Source organism: Sinohyriopsis cumingii, chromosome 9 (genome assembly GCF_028554795.1).
Source record: "Sinohyriopsis cumingii isolate HCF-2022 chromosome 9, ASM2855479v2, whole genome shotgun sequence".
Classification (NCBI taxonomy): Eukaryota; Metazoa; Mollusca; class Bivalvia; order Unionida; family Unionidae; genus Sinohyriopsis; species Sinohyriopsis cumingii.
The window spans coordinates 35,133,725-35,157,292 of NC_142969.1; the positions used below are offsets into that span (position 1 = coordinate 35,133,725).

Here is a 23,568-nt window from a genome sequence, read left to right on the forward strand (position 1 = left end):
AGTACAAGTTTATTCTGGCACAAAAATTTTAACCATACTAATCCACATTCACATGTTCTTGATACCTGTTTAGGCCAGCCTGTGACAACTTCCTCAGTGTGTCTTTGGGACCATCACTTTGCTCCCATTTCCTCAGTGTGTCTTTGGGACAGGCACTTTGCTCCCATTTCCTCAGTGTGTCTTTGGGACAGGCACTTTGCCCCCATTTCCTCAGTGTGTTCTTTGGGACAGGCACTTTGCTCCCATTTCCTCAGTGTGTCTTTGGGACAGGCACTTTGCTCCCATTTCCTCAGTGTGTCTTTGGGACAGGCACTTTGCTCCCATTTCCTCAGTGTGTTCTTTGGGACAGGCACTTTGCTCCCATTTCCTCGGTTTGTTTTTGGAACAGGCACTTTGGTCCCAATTCCTCGGTGTGTCTTTGGGACAGGCACTTTGCCCCCATTTCCTCACAGTCAATATTGCATAGAAGGTGTCACTAATACCAATCCACCCACCTACCAACCAAATTCTTTAGATTTTTGACAATTTTATGACAAATAAGGGTTTATTTAACATCTTTCTGTCAAAGAGGCAATATACTTGATAAAAATAGAGTTGGATGATAAATATTACAACTGGGGAAACAAAATTGCAGTACTTTTAATATTTCGCAAATTCTGATGGTAACAGTTATATTGTTTATTGCATAACTATATATACAACAATATGTACAACATTTATAGTGAGCTGTGATTGCTCCTCAACTGGTACAGCACTGGATTTAAAAACCATGGGTCAAACATTCACAGAAATGTGATTAAAAGAATTTGATCTGGATGAGACTTTGAACCTGAACTTGCACCAAGCAACCTAGAAGAACCCCAGTCATGATAGTTGTATGTGTATACTTTCCATGGGATTTCTCTAAGGTGTTACACAATACAAATGATACAAAGTTGCAATAACTGCTTAAGGTGAATAGATCATATTGTAAATTCTTTGATTAGGTGGAACACATATACTGTAATCTATTTAATGCTTTGTTTCCATTTTTTTCTTTTAACCTACAATAAGGGTCTAAAAATCTCATTTTTAAATATTAGAATGTCTGCAGTTCTTCCTCCATCTCTCTCTCTCTCTCAGTGTTCACGTGTCAGTTTTACTTGAACTGATACAGATTACGCCTTGTATCACTGTCTGGATCCATGATAGCAAAACTGACAATCTGATCAGCTAACAGAGAAACAATGTGATTGACAATTAAAATAATCATATGGCCAGTCTTCCCCATCTCAAGCCCCCAACCCATTCTCTCTCTCTCTCTCTCTGATTTGATTGCTCAATCAGAACGTCAGTTTTACCTCAGTGGATCTCGATCTCTCTTTCTTCACAATCACTACAAGGGAGACAATGCATGGAAAACAAGTGCAGTCAATGTTTACTTTTAGTTATCCAACAATGACTCCTAACCAATGCTGGTAAAACTGACCAAAAATAAACGAGTAATGGAGAAAGAAAGACAGAGTGAAGGATAAATACAATCTTATGGTTGATAACAAAGAAAAACATAACAATGGCTGAGATACTGTAAATAATTGGATTATTTTAATTAGCTCTTGTACAGTTTGTCATTTCACTTACTTAAAGTCAATATTTCCATACTTGTTTCAATACTTGCTCGTGTCTGAATGGATGTACGTGTAATGTTACAGAAGCTAGCCATGCACTGTTTGCAGTTCTAAAATCTCTTCATTTAAACCTTTTATATTTAAATCATAAATGGAGGTTCTTGTAATCAACACATATCAAAATGGAAGCTCAAAAAGCAAATTATCAATTTCCAAAGAGAACTGTGAATAACTGCAACAGCTGCAGAACTATATTTTGCAGTGGACGCACTAGACAGGGATTTGAAGAGTTCACTCCCTCCACCAATAAACAGTAGTCAATATTAACTCCATTAAAATGCAAATATTTGCATTAGTTCTTTGATGAATATAGTAACTTCCATTTCTTAAGAAATATTTTGTTTAAATGTCACATGTATGTTTCATTGTTTTTACCCTGATTTTGAGGGGGTTTTATCCAAATTTTGAGGTTTAATGGGTTTTTGTTAATTGCAATTTCCCTTCAAGCAGTATGCATGATTTTTCTAAATACTGTAACTTTCTCCCTGTCTACCCTTGCATAATACCATACACCCTAGTATATTACAGTCTACACTATGCTAAAGATTTTTAGTAGCATTGTCCCTGTTCTTCCAGAGCATCAGATGGTGACTGATCTGGGTGTATAATGTCTGGCTCAATACAAGCTCTGTGTGTGTGTGTGTGTGTGGTTTGGATTTTCAATGTAGCTTTAACAATTTTTCAGTCATATCGCTATGATGTCTGCAATGTGGCAGTTTATAGTGATGTCTAACATGTGGCAGCATGTCACAGACGCGTAGCATCATGCCCCACCCACTCACATTATCCTGACACCAGGCCAACCAGTTCTAACATTAATCTCTTAATGATGAGTTCCAAGCAAGGACTCCATCGTCACTACACTGTCCATGGGAGCCATAGTGTACTGCCTTGTAATATGTCTCCCTCATCATAACACTGTACATGGGAGCCATACTGTACTGCCTTGTAATATGACTCCCTCATTATAACACTGTACATGGCAGCCATTGAGTGTACTGCCTTGTAATATGAATCACTCATTATAACACTGTACATGGCAGCCACTGAGTGTACTGCCATGTAATATGACTCACTCATTATAATGCTGTACATGGGTGTCATAGTGCTCTGCCATGAAATAAGATTCCTTCATTATAACACTGCCCATATCAGCCATGTATTCTGCCTTGAAATAACAACCCCTCATTATAACACTTCTACTTAGGACTTTTGTTAAACTGCATTGACCGTAATTTTCAAGAGCATTTGCTGATGGCAGATCTGGGTCTATATTATTTGGGCTACTATGGACTATGAGATGTGAAATCATCGTCTATTCTGCTTGCAAGTTACTGTGTGTTTATACACAGGAAAAATATGTATACATGGTCTGATGTTAGTTCTGGCATGTACTCATTAAAACACATTGTAAAAGGATTCCCTCATTATAACCTTGTCCATAGGAGCCATAGTGTACTACCTTGTAATGACAACCTCATAATAGTGGGTTCGAGTCTAGGATTCGGCCAATGTGGGTATGTGAGAAAGCTTGCCAGTAGCTTCTCGTGGGTTAGTGGTTCTTCTCAGGGTTTTCCCGGGTTCTTCCTCCACCATTAATAATGGCCAACATGCATAGCCTATCGTGTGCTGAAAAATGACATTAAACCCACAACAACAACAACCTCATAATAACACTGTCTATGGGAGTCAAATAGTGTATTACCTTGTAATGAGGGGGCCCCAAGTGGTGAGTGGTCTAAAGCACTCACCGTTGCGGATCACATCTATCTCACCTCTCATGGGTTCAAATCTCAGGTTCAGCCTAAGTGGGCATGTGAGAAAGCTTGCAAGCAGCTTCTCCTGGGTTGGTGGTTTTTCCGGGGTTTTCCTAGGTTCTTCCTCCACCATTAATACTGGCCGTCATTTATAGCCTATCTTGTGCTGAAAAATGGTGTTAAACCCCACAACAACCTTGTAATGACAACCTCATAATAATGCTGTCCATGGAAGTCACAGAGTGTACTACCTTGTAATGACAACCTCATAATAATGCTGTCCATGGGAGTCATAGTGTACTACCTTGTAATGACCTCATAATAATGCTGTCCATGGGAGTCATAGTGTACTACCTTGTAATGACAACCTCATAATAACACTGTCCATTGGAGTCAGAGTGTACTACACTGTAATGACAACCTCATAATAATGCTGTCCATGAGAGTCATAGTGTACTACCTTGTAATGACAACCTCATAATAATGCTGTCCATGGGAGTCATAGTGTACTACCTTCTAATGACAGTCTCATAATAATGCTGTCCATGGGAGTCATAGTGTACTACCCTGTAATGACATCCTCATAATAATGCTGTCCATGGGAATCATAGTGTACTACCTTGTAATGACAACCTCATAATAATGCTGTCCATGGGAGTCATAGTGTACTACCTTGAAATAACAACCTCATAATAACACTGTCCATTGGAGTCATAGTGTACTACACTGGACATGGTAGCCATAGAGTGTGCTGCCTTGTAATAAAACTGCCCTCGAATAAAGTGCATTGTAATTTTACTACCATCTGATAAAATGGGATCAATGACCATACTCAATTTATAACAAGACTGTGCTACAATGAAGGACATTATAGCGAAAAAGTTTGGTATACAAATATGATGTTCTTTGAAAAATGTGTTAACTTCCATCTCTGAAGAAATATTAAAACTGTCTTATGGATTGTTATAAATATTAATTTATCTAGACCTCACAGGTTTCGATCAAATGTTTATTCCCTTGACCTAGTACACAACTTTGAAAACATAAATATTTAAGTAGATATAACTTTCTTACATATCTACCCTTGCATAATACCACGACAGTAGATTATGGTCTATGAAATTATGGTCTACTACAGACTTTTGGTAAACAGCATGGACCCTGAGCCTCTAAAGCAATATTTGATGACATATCTGGGTCTGTGCTGTTTATCTCACTATATATGTTGTGTATTGCATATAAATATAAACATCTACAGGGAGTCATGACTGTTGAGCAAGTCCAGCATGGCAACATTTTTTTCATCACAAACCATCACCATTCAAAACAAAGTTTTATACTGACTACTGTAGGAATGGATACCTGATGTCAAAAGAAATCCACAGTTGTATTTTCAACAAATTAAATAATTGATACTATGCCTTGAGTGTGATAAGATCTTAAAATAAAAACCGGATTATTTTTTATTGATTCACAATATGTAAAGAATGACCTTGTTTTTATTATCACCATTGGGATATGTCTAAGTCTGGAATAAATGGGATTTGAAATAAATTAAACGGGAGAGATTAGACTTGGATTTTAATGTAGCTTTTAACTATTTTTCAGTAATATCACTTTGATGTCTGCAGTGTGGCAGTTTATAGTGATGTCTAGCAATGGGGCATCATGCAGCAGACACGTAGCATGACGTGATTTGAAATAAATTAAACGGGAGAGATGAGACTTGGATTTTAGTGTAGCTTTTAACTATTTTTCAGTAATATCACTATGATGTCTGCAGTGTGGCAGTTTATAGTGATGTCTAGCACTGGGGCATCATGCCGCAGACATGTAGCATGATGTCCCACCCAGTCACATTATCCTGACACCACGCCAACCAGTCCTAACACTAATCTCTTAATGCTGAGTGCAAAGCGAGGCATCTGTTGGTACCATTTTTGTAAGTCTTTGGTAAAACTTGGCCAGGGATTGAACCCATGACCTCCCGCATCCGAGGTGGACACTCTAACCACTAGGCAACTGGAGTGGTTCAAAATTAAATGGATATTATCAACTTGATACCACTATGGTAAATAAAATGTGGTTTGGAATAACACAATAATCTGTGAGTGAGTGATTTATATTTTTAATGTAGCACTGGGGTATAATGCCATAGACATGTAGCATCATGTCCCACCCAGTCACATTATCCTGACACCATGCCAACCAGTCTTAGCACTAACTTCTTAATGATGAGCAAGTAATGCAGCTGCTAGTATCATTTGTATAAGTCTTTGGTATGGCTCTACCGGGGTTCGAATCCATGACCTTCTACATCCAAGGCAAATTCTCTATTCATTGAGGCCTCTGTAGCGGTCCATGCAATAAACTGCATAAGCTAAATGCCATAATCTGTACAAATCTGACTCCATAATCTGGATAAACCCAAAGCCATAATCTGGATAAACCCAAAGCCATAATCTGGATGAACCCAAAGCCATAATCTGGATAAACCCAAAGCCATAATCTGGATAAACCAAAAGCTATAATCTGGATTAGCCCAAAGCCATAAACTGGATAAACTCAAAGCCATAATCTGGTTAAACCCAAAGCCACAATCTGGATAGAACCAATGCCATAATCAGGATAACTTAATAATAGTTATATTTCAAAGCAGGTTATATTGTGTCATGCTGTTTGATGTTTGATGGCAGGTTATTTCGTGTGATGGTGAGTAAAGTGTCTTACCCAAAGACAAAGTAGAGCTCCTAACTGACCTACCTAATTTGGATGAACAAAGTAGAGATCCTTATTGACCTACCAAATTGGGATGAACAAAGAGATCCTTATTGACCTACCTAACTGTGATGAACAAAGCTGAAATCCTTATTGACCTACTTAATTTGGATGAAAAAAGTAGAGATCCTTATTGACCTAACTAACTGTGACGAACAAAGTTGAGATCCTTATTGACCTATTTAATTTGGATGAACAAAGCATAGATCCTTATTGACCTACCTAATTTGGATGAAAAAAGTAGAGATCCTTATTGACCTACCTAACTGTGATGAACAAAGAAGATATCCTTATTGACCTACCTAATTTGGATGAACAAAGTTGTGATCCTTATTGACCTACCTAACTGTGATGAACAAAGTAGAGATCCTTATTGACCTACCTAACTGTGATGAACAAAGCTGAGATCCTTATTGACCTACCTAATTTGGATGAACAAAGTTGTGATCCTTATTGACCTACCTAACTGTGATGAACAAAGTAGAGATCCTTATTGACCTACCTAACTGTGATGAACAAAGCTGAGATCCTTATTGACCTACCTAATTTGGATGAACAAAGTTGTGATCCTTATTGACCTACCTAACTGTGATGAACAAAGTAGAGATCCTTATTGACCTACCTAACTGTGATGAACAAAGTTGTGATCCTTATTGACCTACCTAACTGTGATGAACAAAGTAGAGATCCTTATTGACCTATTTAATTTGGATGAACAAAGCAGAGATCCTTATTGACCTACCTAATTTGGATGAAAAAAGTAGAGATCCTTATTGACCTACCTAACTGTGATGAACAAAGCAGAGATCCTTATTGACCTACCTAATTTGGATGAACAAAGCAGAGATCCTTATTGACCTACCTAATTTGGATGAACAAAGTAGAGATCCTTATTGACCTACCTAATTTGGATGAACAAAGTTGTGATCCTTATTGACCTACCTAACTGTGATGAACAAAGTTGTGATCCTTATTGATCTACCTAACTGTGATGAACAAAGTTGTGATCCTTATTGATCTACCTAACTGTGATGAACAAAGTTGAGATCCTTATTGACCTATTTAATTTGGATGAACAAAGCAGAGATCCTTATTGACCTACCTAATTTGGATGAAAAAAGTAGAGATCCTTATTGACCTACCTAACTGTGATGAACAAAGCAGAGATCCTTATTGACCTACCTAATTTGGATGAACAAAGTTGTGATCCTTATTGACCTACCTAACTGTGATGAACAAAGTAGAGATCCTTATTGACCTACCTAACTGTGATGAACAAAGTTGAGATCCTTATTGACCTACCTAATTTGGATGAACAAAGTTGTGATCCTTATTGACCTACCTAACTGTGATGAACAAAGTAGAGATCCTTATTGACCTACCTAATTTGGATGAAAAAAGCAGAGATCCTTATTGACCTACCTAATTTGGATGAACAAAGTAGAGATCCTTATTGACCTACCTAATTTGGATGAACAAAGTTGTGATCCTTATTGACCTACCTAACTGTGATGAACAAAGTTGTGATCCTTATTGATCTACCTGTGATGAACAAAGTTGTGATCCTTATTGATCTACCTAACTGTGATGAACAAAGTTGAGATCCTTATTGACCTATTTAATTTGGATGAACAAAGCAGAGATCCTTATTGACCTACCTAATTTGGATGAAAAAAGTAGAGATCCTTATTGACCTACCTAACTGTGATGAACAAAGCAGAGATCCTTATTGACCTACCTAATTTGGATGAACAAAGTTGTGATCCTTATTGACCTACCTAACTGTGATGAACAAAGTAGAGATCCTTATTGACCTACCTAACTGTGATGAACAAAGTTGAGATCCTTATTGACCTACCTAATTTGGATGAACAAAGTTGTGATCCTTATTGACCTACCTAACTGTGATGAACAAAGTAGAGATCCTTATTGACCTACCTAATTTGGATGAAAAAAGTAGAGATCCTTATTGACCTACCTAATTTGGATGAACAAAGCAGAGATCCTTATTGACCTACCTAATTTGGATGAACAAAGTTGTGATCCTTATTGACCTACCTAATTTGGATGAACAAAGTTGTGATCCTTATTGACCTACCTAACTGTGATGAACAAAGTTGTGATCCTTATTGATCTACCTAATTGCGATGAACAAGTTGAGATCCTTATTGACCTATTTAATTTGGATGAACAAAGTAGAGATCGTTATTGACCTACCTAACTGTGATGAACAAAGTCAGGATAAACAAGCTCCTACTCCATGTACTATTACCATAATGACTCACTTATAAGTGAGTCCAACTGCAAAGAACACATACCATCATGTGCTGTTACATAATGTACTGGTAGGTGCTGGTAGGTCAAGGTCTATGTTATTTTTTCTACAGATTACTCCAAACAAGCTGTAAAGAGCCATATTTTTGGTGCATTATGCAACAGCAAATCTGGGTTTATGCAGTTTGTAGTTAGACTCTACTTATAAGCAAGTATATACAGTATGTACAATATCGTTTGGAAAATACAGTAACTGAATAGTGCACAATATCTCTATATCATTAAAAAAACGGTAACTGCATTGCATAGTAACATACCTCATACAGATCATCCAAGAAAAGATTTCTGGTTCTTGGATTGTCCAATATTGTCAAAGCATCTTCCCCTCGGGCAACTCCTTCCTCTGCCAATTAAAAATTAAAGAATAACAGCAAAATAATTGGCTCAAGTATCACTCTCATGGCATACACTGGTCTCAACATATGACATGGCATACATTGGTCTAAATATATGACATGGTATACACTGGTCTCAACATATGACATGGCATACATTGGTCTCAACATATGACATGGCATACATTGGTCTCAACATATGAGATGGCATACACTGGTCTCAACATATGACATGGCATACACTGGTCTCAACATATGACATGGCATACACTGGTCTCAACATATGACATGGCATACATTGGTCTCAACATATGACATGGCATACATTGGTCTAAACATATGACATGGCATAACTGGTCTAAATGTATGAAGTGGCTTATACTCATCTAAAAGTATCACTCACATGGCATACACTGGTCTACATATGACACAGCATGCACTGATTTAATCATATGACATGGCATATACCGGTCTAAAGAATCACTCACATGGCATACACTGGTCTAAATGTATAACATGGCATACACTGGTCTAAAAGTATCACTCTCATAGCATTGGCATATACTGATCTAAAAGTGTGTGTGTGTGTGATTTGGATTTTTTTACTTAGCTTTAACAATTTTTCAGTCATATCATTATAACATCTGCAGTGTGGCACTTTATAGTGAAGTCTAGCACTGGTGCATCATGCCACAGACATGTAGCATGATGTCCCACCCAGTCACATTATCTTCACACCAGGTCAACCAGTCCTAACATTAACCTTGTAATGCTGAACGCCAAGCGAGGCAGCTGTTAGTACCATTTTAATTTATACATCTTTGGCATGACTTGGCTGGGAATCAAACCCATGACCTCCTGCATCTGAGGCTGATGCTCTAGCCCCTAGGACACCAGAGAAGTCTGACCAGTGTATACCATGTGAGTAATACTTTTAGATCAGTGTATGCCATGTGAGCAGCAGGGAGGGCGAACAGACCTAGGGGTTCCGACAAAAAATAAACCTTCCAGAGAAATCTAATCCGGAGAAAGGTTCTATTTACTGAATAGATGCTTCCTGGAAGGGTTACATCGTTATTGACCCTCAATCCGAAAATAAAACCTTAGTTCGAAGATCTAGCTGCAGAATAACCTGTTCATGATTTTTATTTATCTCTGATTATACTTTTGTCGACCGACTATCGGTGGGCGTCCTCCCTGCTGCTGTTGTGTCTAAATGGATTTTAAGAATCAGAATGTTAAAAGATTCTATCTAGGCTGATTCAAAATCTGGTTCGTGGATCAAATAAATTCACAGTAACAAATCCATACGGTGTAGATTGAGCTCGTCCAAAGAAATTTTTGAAATTATTTATATCCATATCGCCGCTACACCACGTTTGATGAATATTTCTCAGAGTATGTGTATCTACACCATTGAAGATCGCTAGCATGTTACAATTATCTCTGATTACCTTGGGTATTTGAGTATATCTCTGAGTTACATAAATAACATCAGTGTTTTTATGACGTCCACAAGAAAAGATTCTGGCAGGATTAGATTGTTTATCTAGCATAACATCATCGTAGACCACCAAATTATTTATCGATCCATCTAGAACATCAACAGAAGGAGCTTCTTCTACGTCGGTGATAAAATCAATTATATTCTCACCGTTATTCAACAACGCTGCGTTCTCATTAAATTCTTTAAGTACCTGATAGCATCGTTGATCATCCACAGATGGTGCAACTAAATATAATTTATCCCATTTCAGCCACCTCATAATCAGATTCAGCAATAATTGTGTTTTACCCAACCCTGATGGTCCTATTATAATCATTCTAATCGAATTAGGTAACGCAGCATGATGCTTCACCGGAACAGATTTCTTTGTAGCCGAAAAATCAATTACCTTCATGGTATAATTATATCATGGATTTATATTGTGTACGATGTAGAACACGAACACCAACTGTGGATCTAGCTACGGTCGTTACAAAAAATAATAGATCAGCCATCACTGGCAAATGCGAAATATGCGGCACAAAAAAATTTAGATTCTCTTCATCAGGCCAAAAACCAGCTAAGGTAAAAATGATAAAAAAAAAAGAAAAAGACATGGAGGTGACATTGCCTCAGGATTATCGTCATTACCAGGATTCTTTTGATCTAAATACTCCGGAGAAAAACATCTACCAGGATACAATTACTGCGGACCAGGTACTAGACTCAATATCAGATTAAATGATCAAGATTAACCAAATCCTGGCGAGGATCCTGTAAATGCGATTGATCGGGCATGTTATATTCATGATCTTGAATATCGAAGCAAAGATCTACAACAGCGACATCTAGCTGACATTAAATTAATTCATGCGTTAAATTCGATAAAAAATAAGACTCTCAGAGAAAGATTAGCCAGTTGGATAATTAATGCTGCTATGAAAAGTAAATTAATTCTAGGTGCTGGTTAATATTATATGGAAGAAATTTATTATTCTCCTGTTGGATTTTGGAAAGGTAAATCCGCTAACAAAAAACTAGCAAATGCTGCTAAGGTAAAAATATCAGTAGCTGCTACATGGTTATCTAAACAGGCTATATGGCAGATTTATCTACCACCACCCAAGCGAATAGAATACGCGCATTTTGATGTCAGCGTTCCAAATGAGGTTCATCAGGCTGATATCATGTTTCTACCACACGATACCGTTAACGACAAAACATACAAATACGTATTAACCGTAGTTGATATTGCTAGCAGATACAAAGAAGATGAGCCGTTAATAACGAAAACAGCGACTGAGGTTGCTAGCGCATTTGAGAGAATATATCAACGAGGTCCATTAACGTTGCCAAGATTATTACAGGTTGATCCTGGACGAGAATTCCTTGGTGCTGTTACTCATTTGATGAACAAAAAGAATGTCGCAATACGACGTGGTAAAGTCAACATCCATAATGACCAGGCTATTGCTGAGCGATTTAACAAAACATTAGCTGAAAAATTATTTGGTTATCAGTACGCGAGAGAATTCATTCAGGATAAACGATCCAGCGACTGGGTCATTAGGCTACCGAGTGTTATCTCAGCAATAATAACGAAATAACAAGAACGATAAATATGAAACCAGCAATAGCTATATAAAAAAATTTATACCGATCCGTAGAAAAGATTTTTCAATTCGACCGGTCCTCGGTGATGTTATTGTTAGATATTTATATAAACACGGTGAGGTTGAGGGAGGCAGAAAAAGAGCAACAGATCCTATCTGGAGTGTGACGACACACAAGATAGTATCTGTAACGAGATCATCAGGTAGACCAGCAATTTATATGCTTGATGTTTTCGCTCCTCAACGCGGTTTTACACGAGAGGAATTACAGGTGATTCCGGCTGATATTCAATTACCTCCTCAGTCACTCAAATAATCAATTCCGCGTCTGTTGCACTCTAAACACGCTAGAGTGACATTTTTTCTGTTATGTCCTAGATTATTATTTATTCTGTCCACGGTGAATTGTCTTGAATCATTCTTTTGATACATCCATGTCATAATACAATTACAGCCGGAACAGTGATTTTTTTGTTTTTCTTTCAATGATAAAATAAAATCCATATCCATATCGAATTCATGATTATTTTTCTTATCAGATTGTTTATAGCTGAATAATTTTTTTTAAATCACATATTCGTTCGTTTCGTCATTAATAACCGATCTATCTAAGGTGATTCTACCTAATTGAGATATTTTTCTCACTCTAGATACAGCTAAATATACCAGATTAGACCATTCGATGTTATCGTCTACAATCCAAACCTGACAATCTGAGATAGTTAATCCCTGTGAAGAATGTATTGTCATGGCATATCCTAGAGTCCAGGGCGATTTTTCCGCACTCAGCCTATCATTAACGAAACAGATATCAACAAAAACAATATCATTTAACACAAGATTCTTTTTACCTCGTCCTGGTATATCGATGTCAATATTTTGTAATCTGGTATCGATTGGTCTATAACACAGCAGAACAGGCATCAGAGGAAATTTTTCTTGATGTATCTTGAATAGTTTTTGTTGAAGAACGTCTCTGATTATTTTTCTGCTTGCAACTATCTGATCGTTTGGTGTCCATATTGATAAGAAATCCTTCATTGATGTTTCCAGGATTACCTCTCTCATTACATCACATTGAATCTTATTTGATTTTAATCGAATTAATTTTTTGAATTTGCTCAATCTGCCATCAAGTGATCTATAATCAGTATCAACCTCCTCGTAATAATCCACGAAACCCTTCAACCATTCGTGAGAAGATTCACCATCAATAGGATTTGGTTGACCGTGATCGCCACACATAGTCACAGCAGTATTTTTTGTTAATAACCATTCCAGGAACATTTTCAATGTACCAGCAAATACTGTACAAATCTCATCCCATATAATTTTTTTATTTATATGTTTCTCTCCCATCCTAGACGGACTCCACGTATCACCGTTATACTTGAAAAAACTATGATACGTACATGAATTTACTCCTCGTTGTTTCATCTCTCGTGTTAATCTGTGTGTTGGTGTCAACACAATCATATCAGAGTTCTTGAATAATTCTATCATTCTGGTCGTTTTACCTGATCCTCCTGGTCCATTTATATAGACCATCTTATATCTCACAGCAGGATCATACACAGATGGTGCTGTCGATGTTTCTGATACGCTATCTGAGTGGTATTTTTCCTCATCAGCTACATCAGCATCTTCGCAGTGATGTAGAATATATTCGTCTTTCACTCGCCACGTACCCCATGAACCATCTCCGGTCAGTTTTTCTAACTCCGGTAGGTATTTTTTATCACTATAAAACGAATCAGTAGCTACTCTAACCGCGGTATCAGGAAATTTATTTATCATCGAAAGCAAATTTATACTCGCATATGCTAACATCGATGATCTTAAATGAACATACTGAGGTGATTCTCCCTCAAGATAATTGACCACGGTACCTAATTTCGTTCCATCTGCAACATAAATATCCTCTCTGGCACAAAATATACCTCTCTCAGCGGTATCAGCGATTATAAAATCTAACTCAGCCTCATCCATAATCAATCTACAATTACGTCGCTGATGATCATAAGCACCACCCTGAGTGAATTTCCCAATAATTTTTCTACCTAAATCTTTTGCGTCATCGTGTTCGGTTGGTAGCCAGATGTCAAATTGTTTCTGATACGAAATAATTGCTTCGCTGACCATCAACGACGTTAACATAGTGGAATCTAACATATATCTCAATAACACTATCGGAACCCAACGTTGTTCTGAGAGATGTCTTCCAAACCAAACATATTTTATGTAATCCTGATGCAAACTTAAACGATGTAACTTTAGCGAATCCTGTCAGGGGGAAATCTGGCAACGGACCGTTAATTGATACTCTTGTCATTTCATCACACGGATGACCAAACTGAGTAAAGTATTTGTTACATTCTCCCATCCCTAAGAAACTACCTGGATAACACGCTATCATGTCGAATGAAATCATATCAATAAAATTATATTTTGTGTTCCATAATCCACCATGACCATACTCAATGCAACTATCTTGAGTATCTTTAAGAAAATCCCTTCTGGTTGGTTTCCATGAATTTTTCTCTCTTGCTGCGTGGGCAACAACAGACGGAATCGTGAAACAATTAACCAATAATTCTTCATTCACTGAGTATTTTTCTGCTATCTCTGTCATCGAGTCATGTAAAGATTCACTTCGATACATATCCCCATTGGGTCTGACGAACTGATCGTATCGATCATCACTGGAAAATAACCAAACAGATACTGGATCTGATTTACTTATTTTATAAATAAAATCAAATATATTCCCCGTTGTAGAATAGAATTTAATAATACAATTCCGAGGAAAAACAGTTACTGCGCTACTCCAAGCATGAGAATTATGATCAATTATCTCGATAGGAGATCCTTTGGATTTATACGCAGAAGAATACAGTATCTCACCTGATATTGTTTTCACCGTGATGGGAAACTTTAATTTTGCTGATAACACAGCAACGTCGCTTATTGATGCACCATTAGCAACTGATTCTGCCCAGTCATTTATTTTTTCTTTTCTTAAATCTGTTAATCCGTTACCGCGTTTTATGTTCGTGAAATGTTCTATCACTCGTTCAGCTATAAAATTGATCTTCACTGACATTTTCATCTTGGCAAGATTCTCAGCAACAGGCTTATTCAGTCTGTATATGCCATAAACAACGGCCGCTACAGGATATGCTCGTACATAATATGGTTTATCTATTCCTGTCAATAATCCTGGTCTAGAATTATTACTCACCGTGACAGATTTTTTTCCATTAATTATAGGATCGCGTTTATCACGAGTAATCCAAACATCATTCTCGTTATTTACAATAAATTTTATTCTGAATATATATTTATCATTGCTGAGTGAATTAATTATCTTTTTGGCTCGTGTATCGTTCATCGTATTATCAATATCAGCTGCTTTCCACATCGACCATACATGAGCTGCTCCATCATCGTAAAATTCTTTTTTAGCCTGATCTAGCTCAGGAATGATATATTCTGCTTCATCGAGATCAAATATCATTTTGTTATATTTTAAACAAGTATATCTTTAAATAAATATGAATAACTGCAAATGGCTCATGGTTGGTTCGTTTACTTGCTGCAGCAGATCGTGCAGAAAAGAGTACTGTGGAATACATTTAACTTATATAAAGCGAGGTGGAGTCGGTCCCACGAGATGCATCAGATGCAACATTGGAATTCAGGGAAGGACTAGAATATGTGCAGGATGTGGCGGTAAAAAATACAGAGAATTAAAACGGCATTATGATAAAAAATCACCCAATAGCAATATCGCTATCAGGTGTGAGGAGGATTATTTAAGTAGATTCTCAGACAAATTTTGATTTAGAGAAATGGTATATTGTATATGAATTCCCAATACAAGAAGCATCCGATCATTGATAGCTACGAAGCATCTGCTGATGGTATGATCAGACATGTTAGAACAAAAAAACACATTGGTAATATTGATAATGCTGGTTATCTCAGATTTAATGCTGGAAAACAAAGATATCATAATCACAGATTTATATACGAGTGTTTTCATGGACCAATCGGATACAGATTAGTAATTGATCATATTGACGGAGACAAACTAAATAATTCCATAGAAAATCTTCAGGCTATTACTCAGTGAGAATTTGCGGAAGGGAACTGTTGGTCGTGGATGTAAAGTTTCTAAGGCAGTAAAATCTGTTGATACAGAAACCAACGAAGAGTTACATTTTCAATCAATGGGTTTGGCTGCAAAATATTTTGGTATCAATTCTAATTCAGTGCAGCTTGTTGCGGAAGGGACGATCAAATCAACCTTCTCATATAAATCTGGTAGCTGGATCAAATTCTCTTATTTTCCCCTCATATTAGATAAGTAAAATCATTCATGAATATGAATCAAGAAAATATCAACGAGGTAATAAAATCCATTGAGGCAATAAAAATCAAAGAAATACCGCTATCAGATGATTTAGATTCTGATAAGATCACCACTGATTTTGATACAATCATGCAACACAAACAAGAGAATAGATACACACTGTCGTCTGAATACAGACTCATAAAAAAAATACAATCAGCGATGTATAAATCACTCATCAACATTGATGAATCTGGCATAGGTGATTTTGCTCCATTGGCACGTGTCATTGAAAAGATTCGATCATCGTTGTCTGATGAATACGAGTAAAAAAAAAACAATAGACACATGCGCACGACAATTGCGGAGATTGATAGATACTGAAAATCAATAGGTATTTTATTTTCTGTAGATATTTTATTTTTTCTGCAGAATATTTTTTTTCAGTGAATTTTAGTAAATTTCATATTTTTTTCAGTGAATTTCAGTGAAATGTTTGTTATTTTGGTCAATAAATAATCAGGCAAGATACTCGATTCTCTAAATGATTTTAATTAGAGATAATATAAAAATCAACAAAAACCGCTGATTTTTTATTTTTTGACTGATTTTTTCTGGTTTTTTGAGTTAATTTCGCTGATTTTTTGAGTTAATTTTGCTGATTTTTACTGGTTTTTATTGATTTTTTGTGTTATCTAATTAAAATCATTTAGAGAATCGGGTTATCTTGCCTGATTATTTATCGACCAAAATGACAAAAAAATCAACAAAAACAATCAAATTTCACTGAAATTCATTGAAAATAACAAAAAATCTACAAATTATAAAAAATATTTTTTATTTTTTATGATTTTATTAATAAATTTATACTCAGCGTTTCTCCGCGTATATCTAGCAGATGTCCAGATTGATCAGTCAGGGAAAAATTTACATGCTGTAACAATCTATTGTGACATCTAAGATAAACAGGATTAATTGGCTCTTGTATCAGCAGAAATCCTGGTGGATCCTCTGGTGAAAATGAATACAAAATGAACCCTTGTTTTGCCTGATCAGAGACGGATGCATCAGCGATGTAGCTGTTCTCGACGATATTACAACTGAGATTGACCGCGATGGTGGTGGTTATATTGACTATCTCAGGTGAGAGATGTCTGCCGGTACCATCCTCGGCGTTATCGCGTTTGAGAATAGATGGTGGTGGTAGTTTTTTTCTCCATGTTGCGTGTAATTTAGTAAATAATTCATCAGTGAAACTAGTAAAAGATGTTTCCAGTCTATCTGCGTTATAACCAGGAAGCTTATAATCTGATAATGTTTCATCAGTTAGCCCGTACGCGGTTAAGAATTTTTGTTTATTATCTCCACCAGAATTTTTTATTGCAGAGATTAATTCATCATTAACATCTTTTATGAGCCTTATAATTATTTTTACATCTCCTACTTGAAAGCTAATTTTTTTATATGAATCAGGTACATCAGAAACATACTCCTGAAAATAATTTTTTATAGATTGAATTCCTTCATTATATTTTTGCTCAAGTTCATTAAACAAATTAGTAAGCGCATCAAAATCAAAAAAAGTATCACGAGCAAGCGTCCACATCATATCATCCTTTCCCCTGATAATAAAATCAGTTACAACATATATAAGATGTATGTTCGTCGGTCTGTTCTCACCAACTACTGTTTCAATAACTTCTGGATCAACATCAAAATCTCTCTTTGGCTCTGGTGGTATCGGTTGTTCCGGTGGTTTGATCACTGGCCAACCTAATACGGTTCTTATTGAACTCGCGTAGATATCTACCTGGTAATTCGAGCTGATTTCAATGATTGATTTTGATGTTGGTTCGTGTACGGTTATCTTTATTCCAGGATCGGCTCCTGTTATATTTTTTATTCTGTGTATCAGCTCATCATTAATCTGATCGATCTGATAACTACCTGCCGGTAATCCAACCACATTCCAGTCTGCAGTACCATCGTCTTTGTTTTTATAAGCAAAAACAAAGGAATTGTTTGAATGCAGTCCACCAAATGATTTTGATCTGATATTTGGCCAGCTGTAATAAACGCGTAACTGAGCCAGTGCTATCTCGTCGATAGAGATAGGAGTAGGAAAAATTATACTGAATTCGGGTTTAGTTGAACTAGCTGAGATCATCGTTGTTCTTGTCACCGTCGTGTTCGTTGCAATCTGTTGCAGTAACTCGGTCATTATTTATATTAATATCTTTAATCGCTTGATTGTAAATCTTAGATATCAACGCGAATTCTATGTCGGATATAACGCCGTCGTTGAGACTCTCTGACAACAACAAAGATAGTTTGGAGTATGCTGTCGATGCCGTATTTAGTTTATCTTTGTACGTGGTTAATTTCGTGTTGGTACACGAAGATATCTTTTTTGTTATGATACCGAATACACCAGCTAACGTGGCGGTTGTAGAAACAATTACAGTGATGACAACAGGAGCGGTCATCGTTAACGCTGATAGAATTATTCAAGCGCCGGTTATGACCGCCGAGACAGAATAAACAGCAACATCGATGATAACCAATCTGCGTTGGTATTTTTTTATTTTTACCTGATAGACGTTGATGATACTCTTCAGCGACATCTGCCATGCACGAGCTTGACTGTATCTATATTCCATTATATTTATCTATCAAAAACTAAATGAAGAAGGTACCTCAGCGATGAATTCTATATACCACCATATAGGTATTGGCACTGTTAGTGGTACATATTTTTCTTTATCAGCAACAGCAGGTTCGAATCTAAATACCTCCTCAACATCTTTATTTAACAAAATATTTAACACGCCGAGAAATCTTTCTGTATCATGACGCCATTTATATTTGTCGCAGTTGATTCTGAATCTCTCTGAGGAAAAAATATTTATTCTGTATGCGCCGGTAACAGGTGATGTGTATTTAAAAGATATATTTTTTGCATGTTCCCAGATGAGTACTCCTGATGCAATAACAGGCGTTAGATTGACGAATGAATCCTTCATCGCTGATGGAATCTTGTTAAAATCAATTTTACCATCAACAGAGGTATTAATGACAGCGAGTTTTCTATTGATTTTATCTGTTTCATCCAATCCAGCCTTTTGAATCATTTGAACGGACATGAGCTCGATATCCCTGCGATTTCTCCCGATGGCGTTAGCATTTTTCCTGATGTCCTTTTTGACGACGTTAAAATCAACCACGTGAGCGTCGTATTCGTTTCGCTTGATTATATCACCTATCTTTACGATGCTAGTTTTTAGTTTTCCATAATCATCCTGAAAAACAGCAACCTCACCAGGATCTGCTTCCGCCAGCGATAGAACATTGTTAACGTCGTCCTTCGTAGCGTATCTTGATAAATCACCGGTATCAAATTTTTCTCTCTCCAGTATTTTTCTTATCGTTCTTGTTAACAGAGATCTACCGTAGATGTCAACCATTATACTCTTTGTCGTTGATCTAATTTACTTGACGTGTACTCGTGTACTGTTTTATGATAGGGTTTTTTTGATCTAGATATCGCAGTAAGAATATTGATTGCTTCGTCGCCACATATCGGAGGATCGGTTAGTGTTTGTGTTGGTAGCGTAGAGTACCACGTTGGAGTATTTAGCTGAGCTACATAATTTAAGAACTCTCTAGGTGGGGCTAACCCGTATGAGTCAGCATAGATAATTTCACGTGGATTTATCACGTACGCTACCCAGTGAGTACCCGGTCCAGTACTGTTATCGAGATTTATAATTCCTGTCTCGTATTTATTTGGACGAGCCGGTAGTTGATCTCGCATAAATACACCTCTGAAAAATTTTACTTTTTGTTTTTTAGCGGCATTAATTAGATCGTAATTCGACATCGGTGTTATTTTCTGTACCACACCGCGGGGGTTCCTGGTAGAGGAACTCCCTTCCCGTAGTACCATGGGGGTGTTCCTGGTAATCGGAGTCCTCGTCCTTTTTTTTTTGTTGTATCTGTCACCGGTGACTTTATCAATGACCTTTGAACCCACAGCACCAGCAGCACCAAGTGCTACAGCCTTTGCGATGGCCGGTGCGGCCGCGGCGGCTAATGCGGGTAACGCAGCTGCCTTTGCTGCAATCAATGCTGGTAACGCAAATAATAACGGGAAAAATCCACCTACCTTAATCATATCTCTTATAGCAGCTGGAGATAGCGCAATTTGTACTCCGGTATCAGATGATTTAGCTTTATCAAAATGCTTTTGTTGTGTTTTTGTTATAGATATTTTATTTGGGCCACCTTGAATCTGATTATGTTTCAGTGTTAATTTTGTTCCACATTTTTTCGCTAATCCTGATTATAGCTTTTTTATCTGACCCTGAGTCAGAGTCACACTGACATGTTCATACGACATTTATAAATTTAGATTGAATCTAAATCACATTTTCTCCATAGGAGCGTCGATAATTCTCATTCTGCTTTCAGCACCTTCAAGAATCATAGTCCTATCGCTGAGTATAACAGCAATGGCTCTGTATTGAGTAACTACATTAGGTTGAGCTGCACTGAGTGGACCGACTCTGGCTTTAAAATGAATATCAATGACAGATTGTTTTAGCAAATCAATGTGTTCCAGTGAAAAATAATAGATCAGATAGAAATTTTTGAAATCTAACTGAGATATCTGTAATCCAGTATCAATATTTTGATCTCGACCCATGTAGCTCCACAAACGATGATAACCACGCGCTACTGATCCTTCTGCGTAATTTAGCTGAATCTCTTCAATTGGCTCTTGATGTCCGTTTATCCTCAGTGATACATCGCTGACATTAAAATGATCGAAAATCATATGAGTTTTAGTTTGATCACCTACTCGACCAGCTTGTTGAAGAGCCACAAAGATATGTCTTGGTGCAGATACACCCTGCTGTGATGCTATATGCCAAGTAAAATTACCCTTGATGTTATTCTGGATGCTATCTGTGTACGTCGTAAGCCACGACATCACTGATTTACCACCTTGATTCATGAACGATAACAGATTTCTCTCTTCTTCTATCGATGGTGTCATCGAGGGCATCCATAGAGTTAGTTTTTCTAATACAACCTTACCATTGTCAGGTCCAGTCCTCCAGATAGCGTCGTTGCTGTCGCCTTTTCGATAAAAGACAACCGTGTGTTTAGCTCCAAATATGACCTTTCTAAAATCTCTGCAGAATCCAAATATATGTGACAGCGGGATAGCGCATGAAAATCTTTTACTGTCGCCCGATAACATAGCTGTACGAGCAACAAATCCGAGATTATACTTTGCATTTATCTATCGTTACTCCTGCTACCGCATCAGCAGCGGAACCAGCAGTCAATTGCACGAGTCTAAATGGATTAATATCAGCAGCATCTGAATTATCCTTGGTAAACATCATGCTAGGACCAGCCGATCTGGTGAAATCATCTGAGTATCTCGCTAAGCCTATGATTGTGGTTGCAACGTCGACACTGTCGTTAACTGATTCGACTTCTCTGCCATCGATCATGTATGCAGCACTCTTGAATAGCGCCATAATACCGTTGTTGACTAATCCAATCTTGATGTCGGCGGCGTAATCAGTACCATCGTTTTTCACAATCTTACCAACAACCTCAATGAATGCCTCACACGGTAGAAAATATCTTGTTGTATCTTGTACTTGTAATTCGATTCTGCTGGGACTGTTTGGTGTTATCGCGTCATACGAGTAATACTGATAATCTCGCACTGAGTCGTCTCTCTCCGCTGGTTCATCCAATTTGAAAGCTTCATTAGATGTCCACGAGAACATATTTTATAAAATATCTTATCGTCTAAAACGAAGACGCCCTCCGAATGCAGAGGTACCAACCTCTTGCGGTTGTTGTTGTATTTGTTCTAACGCCAATGATGCTAGTTTCTGATTATCTGCTTCATTTATAATCTTGCTGACGTCGCCAGGCATCTCAGTAGTAACAGGCAATTTATCCGCAGGTTTCGGTTTCCCTTTGACTAATCGCACTATTCTATCTTTAATAGCGTCGTATGCTTTACTGGTAACATCGCCAATGGTGCCTATGACTTTGTCGCGAACGACGCCTTTGGCTTTCGACGATAGTTGCTTAGCTATCGGGCCAACCTTAAGAGCTATCCGAGTGAAAAATTTAATGATTGAATCACCTATCCCCGATCCGTATTTGAATTTATACACAGGTAACCTTGAATTCATGATACGAGCTTGTATCGCTCTCTGATGGCTCTTGTGTACGATCATTTTATTTTATAATCCAATTATTCAATCACTGTGATGATCGTCTATGAGTTCATCGATAAGATCACGATAGATAGATACGTTAATGATTTTTCCTTGAAACAATCTTCGACAGATATCTGTTGCTTCATTAACTATCTCGTGTGAGTTATTTCCAGCTCGTTTTCCACCAATAAGAACCTCCAACCGAGATACATCATTAACGACGCTATCTGGACAGATGGTATATCCGCTACCTGTTTTTGGACAATCCAAAAGCGATGCAAGTACATCAGTAGCTTCAGGTGCATCTTGAAATTCCTCCTCTGGTGACTGTGGTCGTATTGAGGGTTGTCTGTATCTGTGTACCTCTTTTCTGAATTCCATATATTCTTTGTTGGCGAAATCGATTTTAGCATCTTTTCTAGCAAAAAATACTGCAGGAATCCAATCAACCTCAGTAATTTTATCTTGATATTTTTTTTGCAAATATTTTTCTTTTTCGTTATATCCAAATGCAGCAATAAGATATAATTTGGATGAATCAACAAATTCTTTTAAAGCATTAGCGTAGAAAAATTCTTTAGGATTTTTTCCATGCATTGTTGATTGATCAACTGGAATATCTATAGTTTGTGATGCTTGTGTTTCTACCTGCACAGGTTGAGATTTCAATTTCTCAATAAAAATCAAATAATCTGGATCTTTTTTGCTTACCGATTCCGATCTCTTGGATGCAGCATATAGCAAAGACGGCCATTTTTCCTGCGTGAATTTAAATGTATCAATAAATTCAGGTTTCACATATTTTTTTCTCTCATCGTATTTTCTAGCTATATTGATTAATTTATTCATATCTTTGATATCCTGAAGAGTATCATCAGTAAATAAATCATGTGGCTTAGGTTTAGATGGTTGTGCAGGTTGAGGTTGTACCACAGGTTGAGATGGTTGTCCAGGTTGAGATGGTTGTGCAGGTTGAGGTGGTTGTACAGG

The 23,568-nt window shown here is 37.2% G+C and overlaps 1 protein-coding gene across 2 annotated transcripts in view; it reads right to left on the bottom strand.

Annotated features, from left to right (window-relative positions):
• The window catches only part of LOC149791533 (CDK5 regulatory subunit-associated protein 3-like), a 110,869-nt gene that overhangs the window by 48,776 nt on the left and 38,525 nt on the right, over positions 1-23,568 (bottom strand). For both annotated transcript variants that reach the window (XM_089970062.1, XM_089970061.1), the window contains exon 12: positions 8,794-8,879. In XM_089970062.1, the coding sequence (XP_089826188.1) occupies positions 8,794-8,879 (86 nt within the window). The remainder of the gene's footprint in view (positions 1-8,793; positions 8,880-23,568) is intronic.